This window comes from Sinocyclocheilus anshuiensis, unplaced genomic scaffold, assembly GCF_001515605.1.
Source record: "Sinocyclocheilus anshuiensis isolate Anshui unplaced genomic scaffold, SAMN03320099.WGS_v1.1 scaffold2584, whole genome shotgun sequence".
Taxonomy (NCBI): Eukaryota; Metazoa; Chordata; class Actinopteri; order Cypriniformes; family Cyprinidae; genus Sinocyclocheilus; species Sinocyclocheilus anshuiensis.
In genome coordinates, this window is record NW_015541360.1 from 286010 (window position 1) to 306163 (window position 20154).

Below are 20154 nucleotides of genomic sequence, written 5' to 3' on the forward strand. Positions count from 1 at the left end.
GTGTCATGTCATGATTATGAAGGTGTCATGTCAGTCTTATGCACACCCCTTCAAGTAAAGTGTTACCAAAAAAACTTTGTTTTATTTTTCAGCTTGATGTTTATACAGTCTCTCAGACTCATCTCCTGAGCCACTGCACAAAGGAACAAAATGTAACCAACACAATAAATCAGTGCAAAATAGTTTTAATAAAGCTCAAATAGTCTTCAGTTTACACATCTGTTAGGCTACATTTACACTAGTTAGTGTTCGTGTTAAAATGCATAGCTCAGACAGAATCATGATTTCTATTTATTTTCCACTGATTTACTGATGAGCATTAGCAGCTTCCAGCTCTGTCTGCTTGTGTTCTCTCTTCCATGATCGCTGCTCTGACTCAGAGGTAATAACATATTTAATTTCAGCAACATTACATGGCCAAAACACACATTAGACGGCAATCGGAAGTTATTACAAACACTCGATGGTGGTTTAAAGTGAGTTTTGAGTAAAAGCGGAATATAAATCCTATTTATTGTCTTATGTAGCATGATGCTACAGTTTGCATGAATGGTCACATAACACGTGCTTTCGGTCGTGTAACGTTAGTATGAACGGACATCTGCATATGATCGGAACTCCACGCAGCTCCCGCGCTACTCTCCATTGGAAATGAATGACTGAATGACCGGTCTGTCGTTTGTCGGAGATAGTGGAAAGCCGGCTTGAAACGCTGTGAAAACGCCAGTATGACGAGGATCGTATTCATTTAAAAAAATAAACGCACCAGTGTAAATGTAGCCTTACATCTATGGGGGCTAGGACGCATTCACACTACAGCCTCACGTGTGCGCCACATCTCTGAGTGTAACCGGGGTAAACTAGTAGGTGTGTTCGACTTGACGCGGACCGACTGTGCAGACCGATCGGTGTATTACAGTACCACGAGAGCTAAAGAGAGCAGACTGCTCCGTACGCTTTCGAATCGCTCTCGTGGATGATCGATCTGCGCCGCACCTCTTCTAGTCGAACACACCGCCTAGTGCTGCAGGCTCATTGGCTCACTGACGCTGATGAGATTAACCCCTTAGGTATCGAAATTTGGTACCGAGCGACGAGACGTTTTTCGATACTCGATGGTATCGAGGCATTTCGGTCGGTGCCTAAAAGTATCGAACTCGATACCCAGCCCTAATCACGGGAATAAAATATATTAAAATTAAATTGAAACATACATAAAAACTACTAAAAATGACAAAAGTAAAAAGAATAAATAAAACAAAATTAGAAATGATGGCTTGGAAACTAACTGAAATAACTTTAAGTACTAAAATTGCTAAAGCTGACAGAGAAATACAAATAAATTAAGACTAAACAGAAAAAATAAATATATACATAGATAAATAGAATTAACAACGACAAAAGAATGACATAAAATAACTAAAACTTGTACCAAAATTAAAATGAAAACTGAAAATATACTAATAAACCTCATTCAAAACAGTAATAAATACTACATCAGTGTATAAGTAACGCTAAAACAATACTGCCCAACACAAATTGCAAGGTGATTAATAAAGGCACGAGGTGGAAGCACTCACTCTCTCTCTCTTTCTTCTTCATGCGCTTGCGTCTCCTGTCGATGGAGGCCACCTCAGATTTGAGCAGGAGGTAGTGATTCCTGATGTCCTGCAGTTTCTCCTGAAGGAACGCTATCCGCTCTAGACTGCTCATCTTTTCCAGGTCCGCTGGAGGGACAGGAGCGAAAGGGAATCAGCATCAAACATTAATTTCTTCTCATTGAGAATGTGTGGCAGTCTGTGGCACTTACTCATCTGGAAGCTCCACTTGCTCCGGCCGTGGGAGTGATCCGGATCGCCGTGTTTGTGGTACTTGTGGCCTGAGGGGGGCGTCCGCTTCAGCTCGCTGCTGCTCTTGGATGTGGGGGATTTGGCAGTGCTCTCGCTCATACACTGGTCCTCACTGTCACTGCTGTGGGCTGCAGCGCCACCCGGAGGAGAGGAGAGACAAACACTGATCATCACAAACATGAAACCTCTTCATGAAAGCTCATATGGTACTTTAAACATTTTAAATTTGCCTTTACATTACATTTAGCAGACGATTTGTGACCCTGGACCACAAAAACAGTCATAAGGTTAAATTTTTTTGAAATTGAGATTCATACGTCATCTGGAAGCTGAATAAATAATCTTTCCATTGATGTATGGTTTGTTAGGATATAACAATATTTGGCCGAGATACAACTATTTGAAGATCTGGAATCTGAGGGTGCAAAAAAATCTAAATATTGGGAAAATCGCCTTTAAAGTTGTCCAAATGAAGTTCTTAGCAATGCATATTACTAATCAAAAATTAAGTTTTGATATATTTACGGTAGGAGATGTACCAAATATCTTCATGGAACATGATCTTTACTTAATATCCTAATGATTTTTGGCATAAAAGAAAAATCTATTTTGACCCATACAATGTATTTTTGGCTATTGCTACAAATATACCTGTACGACTTATGACTGCTTTTGTGCTCCAGGGTCACATTTATCCAAAGCAACTTACAAATGAGGACAATGGAAGCAATCAAAATCAACAAAAGAGCAATGATAAATAAATTAATGCTATTATAGGAGTATTTCACTGCAACATTTAAAAAAAAAAAAAAGTTACATTACAATTGTGAAATTAATTTACAAACTTTTTTTTCAGCTTCATTTTCAAACATTAAACCATCAAACTTTCATTTTGATGAAAAAAAACAAACAAACAAAAAACAAAACAAAGGGAGTCCTTAAACCTTCCCTTTTTTTGATAAGCACTTCTTATTACAGGTATGGGAAGATTATTGGCGCATGTTACGTTTCCAAATAATGCAGCCCTAATATTAATATTACATTACAATAATCTAACCAAAACACAGTGCGAGAGAAAAGGGTGCTGAGAGTTCACATTCATGTTCAGATTCAGTGTGAATGCAAAGAGAACTAGACTCGTACTCCACACAGCTTATATCTGGGTCAACTGAAAGTGGTTTGAGAGGACTTCAGTGTAAGAAAACCAAACCTTAGGTATCTGTTTTTACTGAGTGTGCGCAAACCATAACTTCATTTGGAAACAAAAGCCATCACTTAAAGTGAGTTACTGAAGTCACTGAACTCCTCCAGCTTTTCATCACAGCTGATTTACAGAACGATGCTACACTGCTGCAATACACACTCGAAACGCTAAAGAAATGGATGTGCAGAGACACTTGAACACGCTCACATCTCTGCAGGAATAAAAGACTGGAAGGACTAGAGAAGGACTGAATTACACAGGAGCCGCTTTTTGTAGAAAAAAGCTCTTGAGCAATTGTGTTGAAGCTTATCAACGCTCCACTGACATCTATGAAAAAGCTCTTCAAGCAGATGTCGATTTCTGTTACCTGGTTTGCGGTTCTTCTTGGGATGTAAGCTCAGGTTTTTATGACTGCGCTTGTGTTTCTTTGATGCTCCGCCGCCTTGAGACTCCTTGTGCCGCTTCTGACTGGATGAGGCTGTGAGACAGATGAGAACTCAGTGAGAAAATGCATTTCTTGGTCAAGGTTCAAAGAATATTCACAACACACCATATCGCCCAGCCCAAACGCTTTTAAATTAAAGTAGCTGCTAACTCATAACCCTCTCATACAAGCACTTCTCAAAGCGGCCGTCTGTTGTTGTTGCAGTCTCCGCTATTTTGTTATTGTTGTGATTCCGTCTCTTTAGTTTTTCTACTGTGAAACAGCGGCCTGGGCCAGTGTTGCCACCTTGTGGAACAATTGATTAGTGCAAAACCAAGTCAATGTGCATGTGCGACCGGCACGTAAACGTACACATGGTTACAAAAATCGGGTGGTGCGCTTAAAGTACATGCGTACTTTTTCACATTTCCAGGTTTCTCAGCAGCGGAAGTCGTCATAGTTGGGTTAACTTCACAATATAACTATACACAAATATATTTTTTGCATTCCCATTTGCTCAAATAGCAAACGAAAAACTCCACGATAGTGTTTATGACTCTCAAAAAAAAAAGGAAAAAATTGAGAGAGACTGATAACGGCAGTCAGAAGAGAGAACGATGTCAAATTTACCATCCTCAAAAATAATTGAAAATAATTAAAGGTGACATAGAATGCATTGATACAATATTTTAAATTGTTCTTTGATATCTACATAGAAGGTCATATTTCAATACTGTCTCTCGCAGTTATATCGTTGCGTAATTATACTGTATATAAAATGCAGGCATCAGGGAGCCGCTATTAATATATTCGCATGCACGATCGCTTTTTACTTTCACTTTCGAGATTTGCGATTGCACTTGCACTGTGTAAACTACAGCGGCAGTACTTAACACACATTTTACAAGATCAGATGCTTGTCAGTGGTGCTCAGGATCTGTAAATCATTCGCCATCATCCTCAGTCATCCCTCCTTACTCTGTTTATGTGATAAGTGAAATCTTAAGCCAAAACTGACGAGTGTTTACATGAATAATCACTAAGCACCGCATTTTGACACATTTCTGCGTGTATTTGACCATTTAGGCACGCAGTTTAAGCTAAAAGTTTACTTTACATGTCCGTGTTCTGCTCCATGTCGGAGCGCATTGCACCGAACACGCACATATCTAATAACCATTAATAAATCAAGCACGTTTTTTTATTTTGCGAAAATCACATTTCATGATTTTACTGATTTGCACGTTAAGTTTGGGCTTTTATGTAGGAGTGAAACCGCACCGCTGGAAAGAGGAGGAATGGGAATGGGGCACAATAATCGTTTTATCTCGATTATTGGATTTTCATAATCGTTGGAAGCCGAAATCGAAACTGTATTTCGATTAATTGCACAGCCCTAAGTGAAGTATACTTTGGGCTTCAGAAACATGCATATGATGTAGGCCAGTGGTACTCAGGCTCCCTCTAGTGGTACGCAGAGGAATCACTAAATTAAATATAAATTAATGTTAAAACACAATACATTTCAATTTAATCTTTATTTATAATTTTTTTTACATTTGAGTACGGTACAGTTTTTATTTAACTTTTAGGTAATTTTAATTTAATCATTATTTAATTTTTTTATTTACCTGTATGTAAGCACAGTGCAGTGTTAATATTCAAACTGTGTATTTACAATGTTAAAGTGGCTGACAACAACAAATATTCTTTTTTTAACTGTGCAGAGCTGTATCTGAATAGTTAGGCCTACTACGCTATACTGTACCAAATATTTTCTGAGGTGGTACTTGGCATAAAACGTTTGAAACCACTGATGTAGGCGACAGTACGTACCTTTATTTTTCTGCTCGCTCTCCTGCTGGCTGCAGTTGCTTAGCGTGAGGCTACAGTTGCTGTTACTGTTGCACGACAGGTTTCCATCGAAGGCCTTGGAAGGGGAACCTGCCCCCTCTTCTTGAGGAATCTCCTGGATTTCTCCACCCAAGCTCTCCACCTCCACCGTGCTGCTGTCGGACTCGCTGCGCCCCCCCGCCTGCTCCTCCATCAGAGCTCCTGTCGGTGAAGAGACAGCTGGAGGACTGGCGGGCGGCGACGGCGCTCGGACCTCGGCGGGCGACTCCGGCGTAGTCGGAGGAGTGTTGAGGACCGAATTGGTGCCGCTGCTCGGATGCTCCTGCAGCTTGTCCTCGGCGACCTCCTCGTCCCGGGAGGGTTCGATGCAGGGCTCGTCCGGAGCCGTTACGGTGGGCGGAGGTGAGTTGGCCGCCTCGGTATCAGAGTCCGAAAACAGCTCCTTTAGGGTCTTCTTGGGCCACTGAACTTGGATACTGGACCACACGTCCTTCTGGCCTTTGGTACGACAGCCAGGCGACCTTTCTTCAATCCCTGTGGATATTTTGGCTCTTTTCTCCGGGATCTCCCAGAATCCCGAACGCCCGCTTTTATTCTTCTCCTTCACTCCGTTGTATTTCTTTGAAGGCGAGCCCTTGGTTTTGGGGTTTCCTCTTGGTTCTTCCTTGGTTTGTGGTTCTGTTGGAAAATCTGCTTCGTCTTCAGAGCTGCTACACGATTGAGCGCCTCTATCCTCCACCGGGCCTCGTTCTTCTAACTTTTTGGGCGAACTACTTGGCAGCCAATCGCCTCCTCTGCTGCTTCTAGTTTTGCCTTTCACTGGGCTTTTCAAAGCGCGTTCGCCTTGACCTTGTGCCTTTTTTCTTCTGCCGCCAGAACCTTCGAGCTCCACCTCAAATTGGCCCTTTCTCTTGCCTGTTTGGGGGCTGTCCTGGACACTCGGCCCCTCGTCTGCGACCGCGGGAGCTTTAAAGGCTTCAGACGGACTTCCGCTCTCCCAGTGCTTTGGCGTAATCGGGCGCTCTGGAAGACCTGCTTTCCGAAGGCTCGCTCGTGCTCCTGGATGATCCTCTTCGTCGTGATCAGCGTCACCATCGTCTTCTCGCTCACTGTCGTCTGTGGAGCTTTCAGAGCCTGTGGGAAACAGAGGGATGGCACTAAAACATTAGCTCTGCTCCAGTGCTAAATTAGACAACTGAAACAGGTTTCCCACACCTTTTGGTCAATGAATGTTCATGCAATTTTATTTTAGTATCATTGATATACTATTAAAGTTTGTTAATATTTTACTATTAGTTACTATTTTAGTTAATATTTTGAAATAGATTGTATTTTTTATTTTAATAAAGTTTTAGTAATTTTGTTTTTGTCATTTTTATGTCTATATGATTTTAATTCAGTTTTAGTTTTATTTAGTTTGTTTCATTTTGTATTTATTTTAGTTATTTTAGTACTTCAACTTAAAAAAAAAAGAGAAACAACTATATGAAATAATAATTTTTTTTCAGTTAATGTTTATTTTATTGCAAGTGTTAGAAATCCAACCACCAACATTTTCTAGTTGATGAAACTGCATATACTAACGTCCAAAAGTGTGGGGTCTGTAAGATTTTAATTTAAATGTTTTTACTTTTTTAAAAGAAATCTCTTCTGTTCACCAAGGATGCATTTATTTGATCAAAAATACAGTAAAACAGAAATATTGTGAACTATTTTTCCAATTTAAAATAGCTGTTTTCTATGAGAATATGTTAAAATGTAATTTATTTCTGTGATGCGCAGCTGAATTTTCAGCATCATTACTCCAGTCTTCAGTGTCACATGATCTTCAGAAATCATTCTAATATACTGATTTGCTGCTCACGAAAATATTTGTCATTAATATTTGTCATTTATTATTATCATTTATTATTATCAGTGTTGAAAACAGTTGTGCTGATTCATATTTTTTGTGGAAATCATGATACATTTTGCAACTTTATAAATGTCTTTATATTCACTTGATCAATTATGCGTCCTTGAAGAATAAAAGTATTAATTTTCCCAAAAAATTATCTTACATAAAGAATCTTACATGTCATGTCTTTAGCGTCAGTCATAATTAATTTAAAGCATCCTTGCTTATTTAAAGTATTAATTTCTTAAAAAAAAAAAATGAATGAATGGAACGGAATTGAATGGTGGTGTAAATAGGCAATAAATAAATAAATAAATAAATAAATAAATAAATAAATGAGACTTTTCAAAAAAAAAATTTCAAGTTTAAAAATTGCCATTTCTCAGCCACTAGTGGAACAAAACACGAACAGAGACAACGACAAGAACAATAACAACAACTTTTCCAAAGAGGTTTCCCAAATGCTAGCGATGTACTGTACATATAGATAGTCCAGCCCATAAGACTCATGTGATTGGTTGATTCAGAAGTTAATCCGCTGAAACAGACTGTTTTGAAAGCATCACAGTTAGAGATGCACCGATTGCAATTTTCTTGGCTGATTCCGATTTTAACCAGCCGATACCGATTTTTGCCAATTCTGATTTTCTTTCTAAAAACTATAATTGACAGCATATACAAACAAAAATCTATACTTTTTTATGCAAAATTATGAAACATTACAATTCCCCCAATATGGACAAAGTTACAGATGTTCTCTCATGTAAACAATTCTCAAAATAATACTCTGTGACTAGAAAAGAGATAGAAATAACAACTAACTGAAAAGGAGTAGCTGTATATAACAAAACAGATGTCTTTTCCCACTATGTGTCTTAAATTGTCATTTTTCACTGTCCTTATTAAATGTGTCATCTTTCACGACAAATTCTTATATTGTTTCAATTAATTCAGTTTGAATAATAAGAAACTGTACAGCTGTTACCATTCAAATGAAATCAGTATCAACAAACTGCATCTTTCCACTGCAGCAAACATAGAAGCTGCATCTGAAGTGGCATTAGATATATTTACACAGACTGTTTGATGAAGCTGAGGTGCTATAAATGCATTTACACTGCAAAATTTAGAATGCATAAAGAATTTTATATGATTAATGCTTAAAATATTTTTAAACATACAAATAAGAAACGTTGGGGAAAAATGCAATGATAGTTTTAAATATGAAACCAAACCAGTAGGTGGCGGCAAATGACTGTTTGAATGAGTGAGTCATTTAGTCCTTCATTCAACAGATTCGTTCAAACGGCTGATTCATTCAGAAACGAGGCAAGTGACTACTGTCTTTATGGGCCTGTTTACACCTAGTCATTTCATGTGTTTTCACTGATCGGATATCTATCTGATTTGTTAAAACGTTTCCATTTACACTTGGCCACATAAATGTGTCGTCGCAAAACGGATTTAAATCCGATCTTCAATTCCCGCACTATATTTAAATTTAACGGAGTTCACGTCAACAAAATCAAAAGATAAGCGCTGCATTTTATTAATTATCAGCTCATTTCAAGATCAAAGACCGCAATAGGAGAGCGCGCGGCATCAGCACTGGAAAGATAAGTTTGTCTTACTACTTTTAATGAAGATGATTGTGTGTTGACTGTCTGCGTCTTACTTTGTTTCATTCGCGGCAGTTTGCGCGTCGGCTTGCTCAAGAGATAATGCGTGTTGCATTAGTGCAGTCATATAATGTCATATAGCCTATAACACGCTCTCACACGTTTATTATTTTAACATTTTGGGAGGAGTAAAATTTACATACAGTGGGTATGGAAAGTATTCAGACCCCCTTAAATTTTTCACTCTTTGTTATATTGCAGCCATTTGCTAAAATCATTTAAGTTAATTTTTTTTCCTCATTACGATCGGATTTATATCCGTCTCGAATGCGTTTCGGAGGGCATTTAAACCTGGTCTTTTCACAATCGGATAGCTATCCGATCAGAAAAAACACATGAAGTGACCAGGTGTAAACAGGCCATATGAATGGGTTACTGAATCATTGACTCACTTGATTCGTTCAAAACGTGGATTCATTTCAAAACCGTTCTGCTGTGGCTTTGATTGGAATTATTTTCATCAGCGAAATTGAGCAAAAAGAGTCAATATTGTGTCTAAAATGTAAGTCACTTAATTTTAACTTCTTGTTTATTGAACTACAATTGTATAAAATCGCATTGCAATCGCGTTGAAACATTTTGTTCGTGCAATGTTGTGTACCTAAATCATATATTATACATTTCTTTTTTTAACTCTTTAGGAAGTCAAATTACTAATGACTGTCGTATAGTGACTCTGAACACAAGGAAGTATTTTAGCATTGAAAAATTGCACACTTCACCTTCAAGTAAGACTTGTAATTAAGCAGTGTGAATGTAAAGGTACCTGGGAGGCCGTTGAGAATGGATGTGATCTCAATGGGCTTGACAGGCGTCTGCTGGCTTCCTTCATCGCCATACTCCTTCGTGGAGAAAGCATCACTGCCAGAGTTTGGTTTGGACAATCGGTTGATGCGATTTTTGGGTGAAGGAAGATCCTCTCTGTCTGTCAGTCTCTCTATTCGGTCTCTTTCTTGTTCTGCTTTATTCTGTGATTAAACAAAAACAGCAAATTAACAATGCAACCTCTCTAAATATGAATATGCATAAAGAATACACTTGGATTTGGAGTCAGCAAGATTTTTTTGAAAGGAATTAATACTTCTATTCAGCAAGGATGCATTAAATTGATCAAACCACAAATATATGCTGTTCCTTGAACTTTCTGTTCAAAGTAATAATAAAATGTATCATGGTTTCCACAAAAATATAAAATGTTCAGCAGCACAACTGTTTTCAACACTGATAAAAATCAGAAATGTTTCTTGAGCAGCAAATCAGCATATTAGAATGATCTGTATTATTGATTAAATAAATGCAGCCTTGGTGAAGATAAGAGACATTTAAAAATTTTATAAAGTCTTACAGACCGCTAACTTTTAAGTATGCTGAACAAAAAAAAAAGAAAAGAAAATCTCCTTAAGGAAATCAGACTATACCTTTATTTTTTTGCGGTGCTTTATTTTAGGGACGTTCTTATTGGCTGGCCTGACAATCTTATCAGCTTTGATCCACTCGTCATACCTGTTAAGAGAGGCAGATTGGTCAACATTTACTAAATAATATGGCTCCAAAACTCACAAAACCTTCTCTTTTGTTGCAAATGCGAGATGCAATGTACAAATAATGAGATATTACATTGATTGCACAAGTCACAACTGCAAGATATAAAGTCACAATCAAGAGAACAAATGCACCATAAACATAAAATGCTGCGAAAGAGACAACATGACAAGTGTAAAGCACCAAAGCTGCAACAAGGTCTTCAGAAGATGCTGCTCTGCTATTTTTGTCAGAAATGTCCACACAACACACACTCAAATCCAAGTCTGAGAAGAAAAACCTGAGTATGTCATGATGACATGTTCTAGTTTTAAGGGTTGTTCATACTGACAGCAATTTGCAATGGCAAAGCAACCATAATCATTCCTTTTCAATGAGAGTTGGAAGGAAAAAACATACACTCAGAACTAAAATGAAGAAGATTGTGTACTTCGGTTTCATATGGCAACTGAAGAACTGCCCTTGAGATGAATGGGAATGCTAACGGACCGAACCCTGAGTTCACGTGATCCACCTCCTCATACCGGCCATTGCTGCTGAGTACAAATGACTACAAGTGTGAACGTACTTTCACGATCCATTCGTCTCTGATCATCTTCTCAGATGCAGAAAAGAAGTCAAAAAGTCTTTAATGTGTCAAGTATCAAATGCACACCTGACTTATTTCTATAAACCACCCAGAAACATTCTTTAAAGATGACAAGAGGCTGTATCAGTCTATCACTAAGCTGAACATTTTCCGCAAGACGACACGTGAAACTAGAAAGCACCTCCTCAATCTGGCAAGGATGGAAACCAAGTCGAGTTCACAAAATACCAGTTTGAAATTATAAATGCTTAGGAAGAAGTAACTGCAAAAAATTACCACGTTTTCCAGGTTAGTGCATCAAATCTCTGAAAGGAACTTGGTAGTAAAATAAATATCGATGAGCAGAAGTGCAAATTCTGCTTTGTTTTTGGACTTAGATCTGTGAAACAATCAGTATTTATTAGGGATGCATGATATTGGATTTTTGCCGATATTTTTCAACTCTTTTTGGCCGATAGCCGATATATTTCCTTTTGTTTGGAAACAACACCAAGTCTCTCCTGTGTGGAAATTATAAGCAATTATTTTTAATCTTGGTTAGTTTTTAACAAGTTTGTTAGAATTAAATAAACAATAATGAAGTTCTTTTATAATGACAGTACATTGAAGCTTTGAAAATAACGATAAATAAACTATATATCAATCGCTGCATTTCTTTTTTCAGAAAGATGCAGTAGTAACCTTAACATTTTATTTTAAGATTTAACATTTGTAAATGGTCTAAAGCAAAAGAGTTTCTGAAAATCTTTTAGAGCTCATACTTTGTTTAAAAAATATAACATATTACACATTAATGAATAAATCCGTATATAATATTTTTTAATTTACAAGTGTCATGTTTGTGATTTTTTTTGTTCATGTAAGCTATAGCTTCTGACCTTTAAATCAAAACATACTCATGATTTTATGACATCAATTACTGCTTTATTTAATCAGAAACAGTCTAAATGTTATTTGTGTATTTTACTTTCATTTTATTAAAAGTAGGCCAACAGCGCCCCATACGGAATTAAAACTCCTTACAGAACGGGCATTAGGACCCGGGGGAGGCTGCCGCTGCTCCCGCTGCACATGCTATTACTGTTTACCATATCACACACCGAAGCGTCATTCTGTACATGCATTCTCAGTTTAAATGCAGTGATCCAAAACAATGAATCCAATCACCATTCAGGCAAAACTTTGCTTCAAAAATGAGTCACACTGCTGACGTGATGTAATCGCTAGCACACCCTGAGCACATGTGAGTTAACCTATTCCTCTTATCGGCAAGACATATCGGCTTAATTTTTCATATCGGGCCGATGCCGATATTTACATTAAAAGCCATTATCGGCCGATTCCGATATCGGTCCGATAATATCATGCATCCCTAGTATTTATTACTTTTGGATGGGCAGAAATGATTATTTAAACACATTTCCACATGTTAAAACCAAAAAAAGCTGTGGTCGGTCACTTGATGTGTCCATCAAGCAGCAATACAGCGCAGCAGCAATGATGTATTTTTGTAGGCTGACCTGTAAGTTAGCGTCAACCTAGTTCCACCGACAAAAACCCAATAGGATTTTTCCATTGGCTCTTGGATAATTGCAGAAAATACCAACAAGAGTTTGATTCTTACGCATTTTGCTCATGCTGATCTTCACAAATGAACACATTTTGAAGCCTCAACACAATCAGCAGAAGTAAAAAGCTAAACGTAGGCTATAAACGAACAACAGCATAGTCGCATGACATCAACAACACCACCATTGAGTTTCGACAACTCTTTTTATTTAAAACATTTTCAATGAAAGTTTGAGATAGAATAGTTTGCCAGATAAACACGAGTAGATGAGTTTTCCTGTTCGTTTGATGACGTTTAATGTCCCCGACAACCTCTGTAGCGCCGTTTAACTACTTGTTAGCAACTGTAAAATCTTCTAAAAAACCTCACAAGGTGGCATTACTGATGCAGTTTGTGTCGAGAGTGAAACTGTTCACCAGCGGCCTTATTTCAGACATTTAACCAAAAACCTACTTATTTTGAGTCAATGGAACCGGAAGTGCTAAAATGCTTATTTCTGTGTTTTGGCCTAAAAAAAACTATGTGAAAATTAGATTATATTCACAACAGACCTTATTTCAGGCTTTTACCCAAAAACCCATTAAAAAACCCAATGACACTGGGACGATGAAAATGGAAGTGCTAAAATGTTTGTTTTTGGGTTTTGGCCTACAAAAACAATGTGAAAATACCTTGAGATCATGTTCACGACAAACCTTATATCAGATATTTAACCAAAAACCCATTAAAAAAAATAAAATAAATAACAAATGACTTCAAGACGATGCTATTGGCAGCGCTAAAATACACTTTTTTAGGTTTTGGCCTACAAAAACATGAAAATATCTTGAGCTTGTGTTCACCACTGACCTTATTACAGACATTTTGCCAAAAACCCATTGACTTCAGGATGATGGATCCAGAAGAGCTAAAATTCCTTGTTTCTGGGTTTTGGCTTACAAAAACAATGTGAACATGTCTTGAGCTTTTGTTCACCACTGGCTTTATTTCAGACATTTAACCAAAAACCCATTCAAAAACCCACTGACTTCATTGCAATGCAAATGGAAGAGCTAAAAAGCTTGATTTTGGGTTTTGGCCTACTAAAAACTCTCAATCCCTGCAGACTTTCTGACTCCATTACCATAATCTGATTGGGGCTACCAGGTTTTTCGTAAATGCAAACAGATTAGGCTTGAGTTCCCAGGGTCCTGCCTTACCTGATGTTCCAGCCACAGTAGTGCACCAGGTAGCGCACCTCTCCCCCCTCCAGGTCTGACTCTTTCACAGTGGCTTCGTACGTCTTCTGATTGCGGCCTCGCCCATACCTCACCTGCACCTTCATCCCAGGAGGGTAACACTCAAACTCCTCCCCTTCCTCCCACTCCTGACTGCTGACATCCCTGCAAGAAAGACAATTCAGTACTTCCTGTTTCCTGGCACTAGACTTTCCCCCCCGACTGCCCTCCCCAAAAAACCCTCCCCAAAGTGAGCTCGCTGTCTCAGCCTAGTGCTTCTGGAATCTAATTATCCTCATCTTTCCCTGTCGGATAAGTCTAGCAATCCTCCCGATAGGATGAGATTATCAGAGGAAGACATTATGGGGTCATCAGCCGGCTGTCTGAACCTCAACCTGGTATACTGAGAACTACTGCCTGTTTAAAAGGAATGTTTCACCCAAAAATGTATCTTCTGTCATCACTTACTCACCCTCATGCTGTATTTCTTATGTGGAACATGTCAGAAGTTTTCCAAGCTGTTTTTTTGAAAGCATATGGTGTCCAGTAGCTGTCAAGATCCAAAAAGTACTGAAATAAATAAAAAAGCTACATGCAATCTGTGCACTACATCCATGTATTCTGAAGCCAATGTATTTTGTATACTAAGCTGTTGTTTACTTTCCACACTTTAAATGCCCAAAACTAAAAGATTGAAATAACTGACTTAAAACCACTTTTTAGCTGGTTAAAATACTAATGTTCTAATAGTTTTGTCCACCACTGTATATTCAGTTAATAAAATATTATCATCATTTATAAAAATATATATATAAAAAATAAAAATTATTATTATTATAATTAAATACTTTAAGTAAATAATTGTATACTAATTAAACATCTTATAGTACATATAGTATCTACATATACATATAGTACATATAGTATCCAGTTATTTAATGTATTATATAAAACGTTAAATATATTCTCAAATACATTTTTTTTTTTACAATTAATAAATAATTGTACACTAGTGACGCATCTACATTTTTTATATACAAAATATATAGATGTTTCACTATTACCTAATTATGTATTGATTTATTGTTGCAAATATACATAATATAAAAAAATATAAAACATTAATAAATAACTGGAGACTGGTGAAACATCTACAATAATACCATGAAATATTATCAATTAATATGCTGCTTGCAAAAAGTGCACAGCCACTTTTAACTGGCTGTAAATGGAGAAAGATGCATTTTGGTGTAGTTACTGCATCTACTAGTAGGGAATAACTATTCATGCTAACCAGCCAAACACTGTACAAAAGTCCTCAAAATCATAAAGATCTTAAAATTACCTTTATGGTGTTTTTTGGGGTTTTTTTGGAGCTTGACAGTCTGCGGTCAGTCACTATATGAACAAGCAGCATGAACATTCTGCTAAACATCTCCTTTAGTGTCCCACAGAAGAAAGTCAGTCATACGGCTTTGGACCAACATGAGGGTGAGTAAATGAGTTTTCTAACCTTAAAGATATTTCAAATGTGACTTTGAACTTGAGTTCAGGATGTGTGCGTGTGACAGGGAAAGGGTCAGAGTGCAGCGAGAGGCACAGCGAAGCTCAGCAAGGGGCAAATCACAATCACGTTAGAGAGCAGAGAAGAAGCCACATTAGACAGTTAGCACACTGAACCCTACCGCTCCGCCGTGTGTAATGACTACATAGTGTGGATAGCTCTACCGAGAGACAACCCTGGTTAGTTAGCAGCAGACAACTCAACTAGTGATGCAACGACTGAGCTGGGACAAGGCAGGACCCTGGTTCCACATAGTTATTTGATTCACTCTGAGCAAAACAATACAGAAAATGGAGGGGGGAAGCATCATTGGAAAACCACCACTGCAGGATGATCGTTGAGACGGCGGCGAAAAGCATCTACGAAGACCAGCTAACTCAAGAAGACTGGATTAGTTAGGCAAGTTTAATCTCAAAAGGCATTCAAGTTGAGTCAATGCAACCAGATTTAATTTATGAACTTAAGACCAGCAGTAGAGGAGGGAATCGTTAGAAATTTAATGGTTGTGATTCCATTTTGGTTCTGGTTTCTTAAAGTAGTAGTTCACTCAAAAATGAAAATGTGCTGAAAATGTGCTCACCCTCAAGCCATCCAAGATGTACAGAGGAGTTTGTTTCTTCATCAGATTTGGAGAAATGTAGCATTGCATCAGTGTCTCAGCAATGGATGCTCTGCAGTGAATGGGTGCCGTCAGAATGAGAGTCCAAACAGCTGATAAAAACATCACAATAATCCACAAGTAATCCACACCACTCCAGTCCATCAGTTAACATCTGGAGAAGACAAAAGCTGCCTGTTTGTGAGAAACAAATCCATCATTAACGTGTTTTTAACTAAACTCCATAATCACGCTTCCTCCAGTGTAAAAGTGTTCTGGTCTGAATCAGGAGAGAAATCTGCACAGATCAAGCCAAAACAGCTCTAAACAAATACGTGGCTGGATTTTGATGTGAGAGACAACAGCTCCAAATCTGATGAAGAAACAAACTCATCCACATCTTGGATGGCCTGAGGGTGAGGACATTTTCAGCAAATTTTCATTTTTGGGTGAACTATTCCTTTAAATGTTTCATGATTCTGTTAGTACTGTTGAGTTAGTTCAGAGTTCAACGTGACTAAACACCTGCAAGTGAGTAAAGTGAGTAAGCCATTAAACCAAATCAATTCTATAGCTTATAAGATGAAGAACCATTAATGACACAATAATAGAACAATAGTCTTATATAATTCCATTACACTCTTAAAAGTAAAAGTTCTTTGAAGAACTTTGAAAATGTTTTTCACACTAAGAAAAAAGGTTCTTTTAAGAATTCACTGGAAGGTTCTTTGGGGAACCAGAAATGGTTCTTCTGAGGCTTTGCTGCAGAAACCCCCTTTGGAACCTTTATTTTTAAGAGTGTTTCTTAGAACAGCTTCTCAATTCCCAACCCTAACCAGACACAAATCTCCACATGATCTCAGCATCAGGGTCTGTTTTCATCCACAGAACATCTCAAAACATCACAGCAGAACACTAAAAGCATGATATGAGAGAGCAGAAAGCGTCAGGAAACACTTTAAATAGCGAAGGGCAGCAGTGGTAGAGCTCAACTAGTCAGTCCATCGCTTCAAAGTCACACCTGAATAGTGCAAAACAAAACCTAAAACACCCAAATCCCAGATTTGACTAGAAAACAGTGAACACAAAAACAGTGCAGAAATAATTCAGATTCAACCTCCGGTTCTACTGACTTTTGGAGAAATGTAGTCAGTTACATCAGTTTTTTTCCCCTAAGAAATTAATACTTTTATTCATAAAGGATGCATTAAATTGATCAAAAGTGACAGAAAAGACGTTTATAATGACAAATTAATACTTTTTAGCAACATCATATGACCCCTTTAAAATATATTAAATCACAAAACAGTTTTTTTAAATTATAGTAATATTTCACAATTTTTACTGTATTTTTGATCACATAAACGCAGCCTTGGTGAGCAGAAGACACTTCTTTATAAAGCTTGTAAAAGCCTTGTCTACCAGGTTTTGAATCTTATTGTAAAGAAATTCAATCTGATGAAATTTAATTACTGTCTTTATTCCATCACAAGCTAGCTGTGATATAGTGGCTGTAATATGTTATATTCTATAACAAAAGTTACAGAAAATTCACAGGAATTGAGTCACATGATACAGATCATTTAAATAACAATTTCAAACAGACAGCGGACAAATAAATTGTCCAGTGCAATGGAAAATAAGAACTGAGTTTTTTTCGGTTGATACATTTGATACAAAAGGTGTAGAGAGAGAAAGCAAGCTAAAGAGCAAATGCTTCGGCCAACATGCAGTTTCATAAAGGCCATCATGCTTGGCTTCAACGTCTCATCCGTCCTGCTCACGCCAGAGAACATCCACGAATAAAATCAGTGAAATATTTCCACAAAAACTGAGGTCACAATTTTTTAAGTGCTTTCATGATCGATCGATGTAATCATTCCATCCCTAACAACAACTTTTGAGTCACACATAGCAAAAATACTTCTGCCTGAACAAAGTCTAAGAGCAGCTCTCACTTTTTTGTACATTTCTCACTCAATCTTCCTTAGTTTTGTCTTCTGTAGAGCTGCTTATAGCTAAATTTAACTTGTTTCATAATTGATGAACTTTACAGTTATTGAGCTGAATATTGTTTTCAGCGCTTCTTTACAGCAGAATCTGAATTTGTCTCATATTTGAAGTACTTTGCATCACTGATTCTGTTATTTTCCTGTTTATTTCAGAGAAGCCATTTCGAAATGATCTGCATTGTATAAAAGCATTATAGAAATAAAGGTGACTTGACTCTTCGTCCCTCTTCTTCCTCTCATGTTTTTTCTGCACTACCAAAATCTCCAACATAGGCTCTACCTACATTTCTGCAAAACTCAAAAAACGTACTTATACATTACGAATCGCTTGCAGTTTCCAGTTGAAATGAACACTAGAGGCAGTAAAACTCCCACAACTTTTATTCCTTTTCACACAAAGTATGATTTGCAGGTCCACAGATTCGATTAATAAAGCCTAATTTTCGCATTATTACTTGAGGAATATTATGTTATGAATTCAAAACAATTTTAATATCCTGCGCGATTTGAAAACTGATGAATTTGAAGGTTAGCGTCACACATCTAGCTTCATATGCAGTTTGAGTTTTCTAACTCGGCGTTGCACTTGAGTGATGAAGAGCTTTGGTACGAACAACGTGAAAATACGGTTCAACAAAACAGCTCAAATCCGCATAAGGAAGTTCAAATAGCACAGCTGCATCGACAAATGCATTTTTTTATATCACTTTTGCTAACACTATCGGTTAGGTTTAGGGTTGGGTTTGGTGTAGGGGATATTTCCAACACGATACAGCATTAACTTTTAGCGACACTCCCTGGATATTTTAATTATGAACCACCGTAATACATAATACAAACACAGCAATTCGTGCCTACATCAACTAGGGCTGGGACAATAAATCGATTTTCGGAATGCATCGTGATTCTCTCTCGAATCGATTCTGAGCTTAGTTTTAACAGCAGATGGCGCTCTAGACTAGTTTTTAACCGCTCACTCAAATGCTCACGAAGAAGAGCACTTGTGCATTCGGCTGAGTAATGTAAGTGGTTAAATGTACTTGCACATCGGCTTTTATGCTTTTATGATGCAAGATTAATGTAAACACAGCCCACTGTGGACATCCTTGTAATTCGCGTCAACCTTTTCGAACTTTTTGAATGATTATTTTAGGTTTAAATGGTGCATGTGTAAGGAACTGGAAGCAAGCAGAATACGGCTATTTCTAAAGCATCTGCTGTTAAAAACTAAGCTCAGAATCGATTCAAGAGAGAATCGCGATGCCTTCGGAAAATCTCAGAATCGATGCAGAATCATTTCTCGATTCGCGATGCATCGATTTATTGTCCCAGCCCCAATATCAACGTAACAAAGACGTGCCAGGGTCACATATTGAACCCGGGTTTTAGCGCCGCGAAACGTGAAGTAAGGTACGTGATAATGGTGCTGCAGTAATGTATTTAGAAGCACGAATTTCGAATGAGCCTGGGTTGAAAATCCCTCCATCTTCACCTGTCTTGCACTGATCTCATTTTTGTCTCTGTTTCTCTCTCTCTCCTATGATGATCTCCTTCAGAGTAGGGCTGACAAAATGGCTGAAAAACTAAATTCGAATTTTTTACTTAACCCTCTACCGCACGCATTATGATAGACCTATAGAAAAAAATATTTAAATAATTTTCTTTTCTAAGAATGGCTTAACTTGAAGTGCTGTAAAAAATTTTGGAAAAAAAAAATTATTTTAAGGTACTTTGTGATATATTGCCATACGGCAACAGCATACAATAGTGGATCTAACTAAGAATAAGTGTAAGCTTACTTATAGTTAATATTTTTCCTCAGAAATGTTGTTTGTGTTGATTCAATTGGTGCTATTATAAGCTTTAACACAGTACTTATAATTGACACCTTATACATACTTTCCAACAACTTGTGCTTTTATTTATTCCATTATTTTTAGCTGAATAATGATTATAATTTATTAATTTCATTACATTTTTCATGAATATTATTTAAACTGCAAAATTATACAGTTAAAACAAATATAATACTGTATATCATGTATCATAAAACATTGACATAAAACCAAAAACATTGCTGTTCATGAAAATTCAGCATTACGCAATCTTATGAGAGGAAGACTATGAACATGAGCCCTCACATCGACCCCCCCC

The 20154-nt window shown here is 37.4% G+C and overlaps 1 protein-coding gene across 1 annotated transcript in view; it reads right to left on the minus strand.

Moving 5' to 3' along the window:
- The window catches only part of LOC107690809 (AT-rich interactive domain-containing protein 4B-like), a 101540-nt gene that overhangs the window by 4169 nt on the left and 77217 nt on the right, over window positions 1-20154 (minus strand). Inside the window, exons 16-22 of the mRNA XM_016489224.1 lie at window positions 13809-13991; window positions 10327-10411; window positions 9675-9876; window positions 5315-6466; window positions 3422-3532; window positions 1811-1978; window positions 1581-1727 (exon numbers count right to left, since the gene is read on the minus strand). Coding sequence (XP_016344710.1) covers window positions 1581-1727; window positions 1811-1978; window positions 3422-3532; window positions 5315-6466; window positions 9675-9876; window positions 10327-10411; window positions 13809-13991 — 2048 coding nt within the window. The remainder of the gene's footprint in view (window positions 1-1580; window positions 1728-1810; window positions 1979-3421; window positions 3533-5314; window positions 6467-9674; window positions 9877-10326; window positions 10412-13808; window positions 13992-20154) is intronic.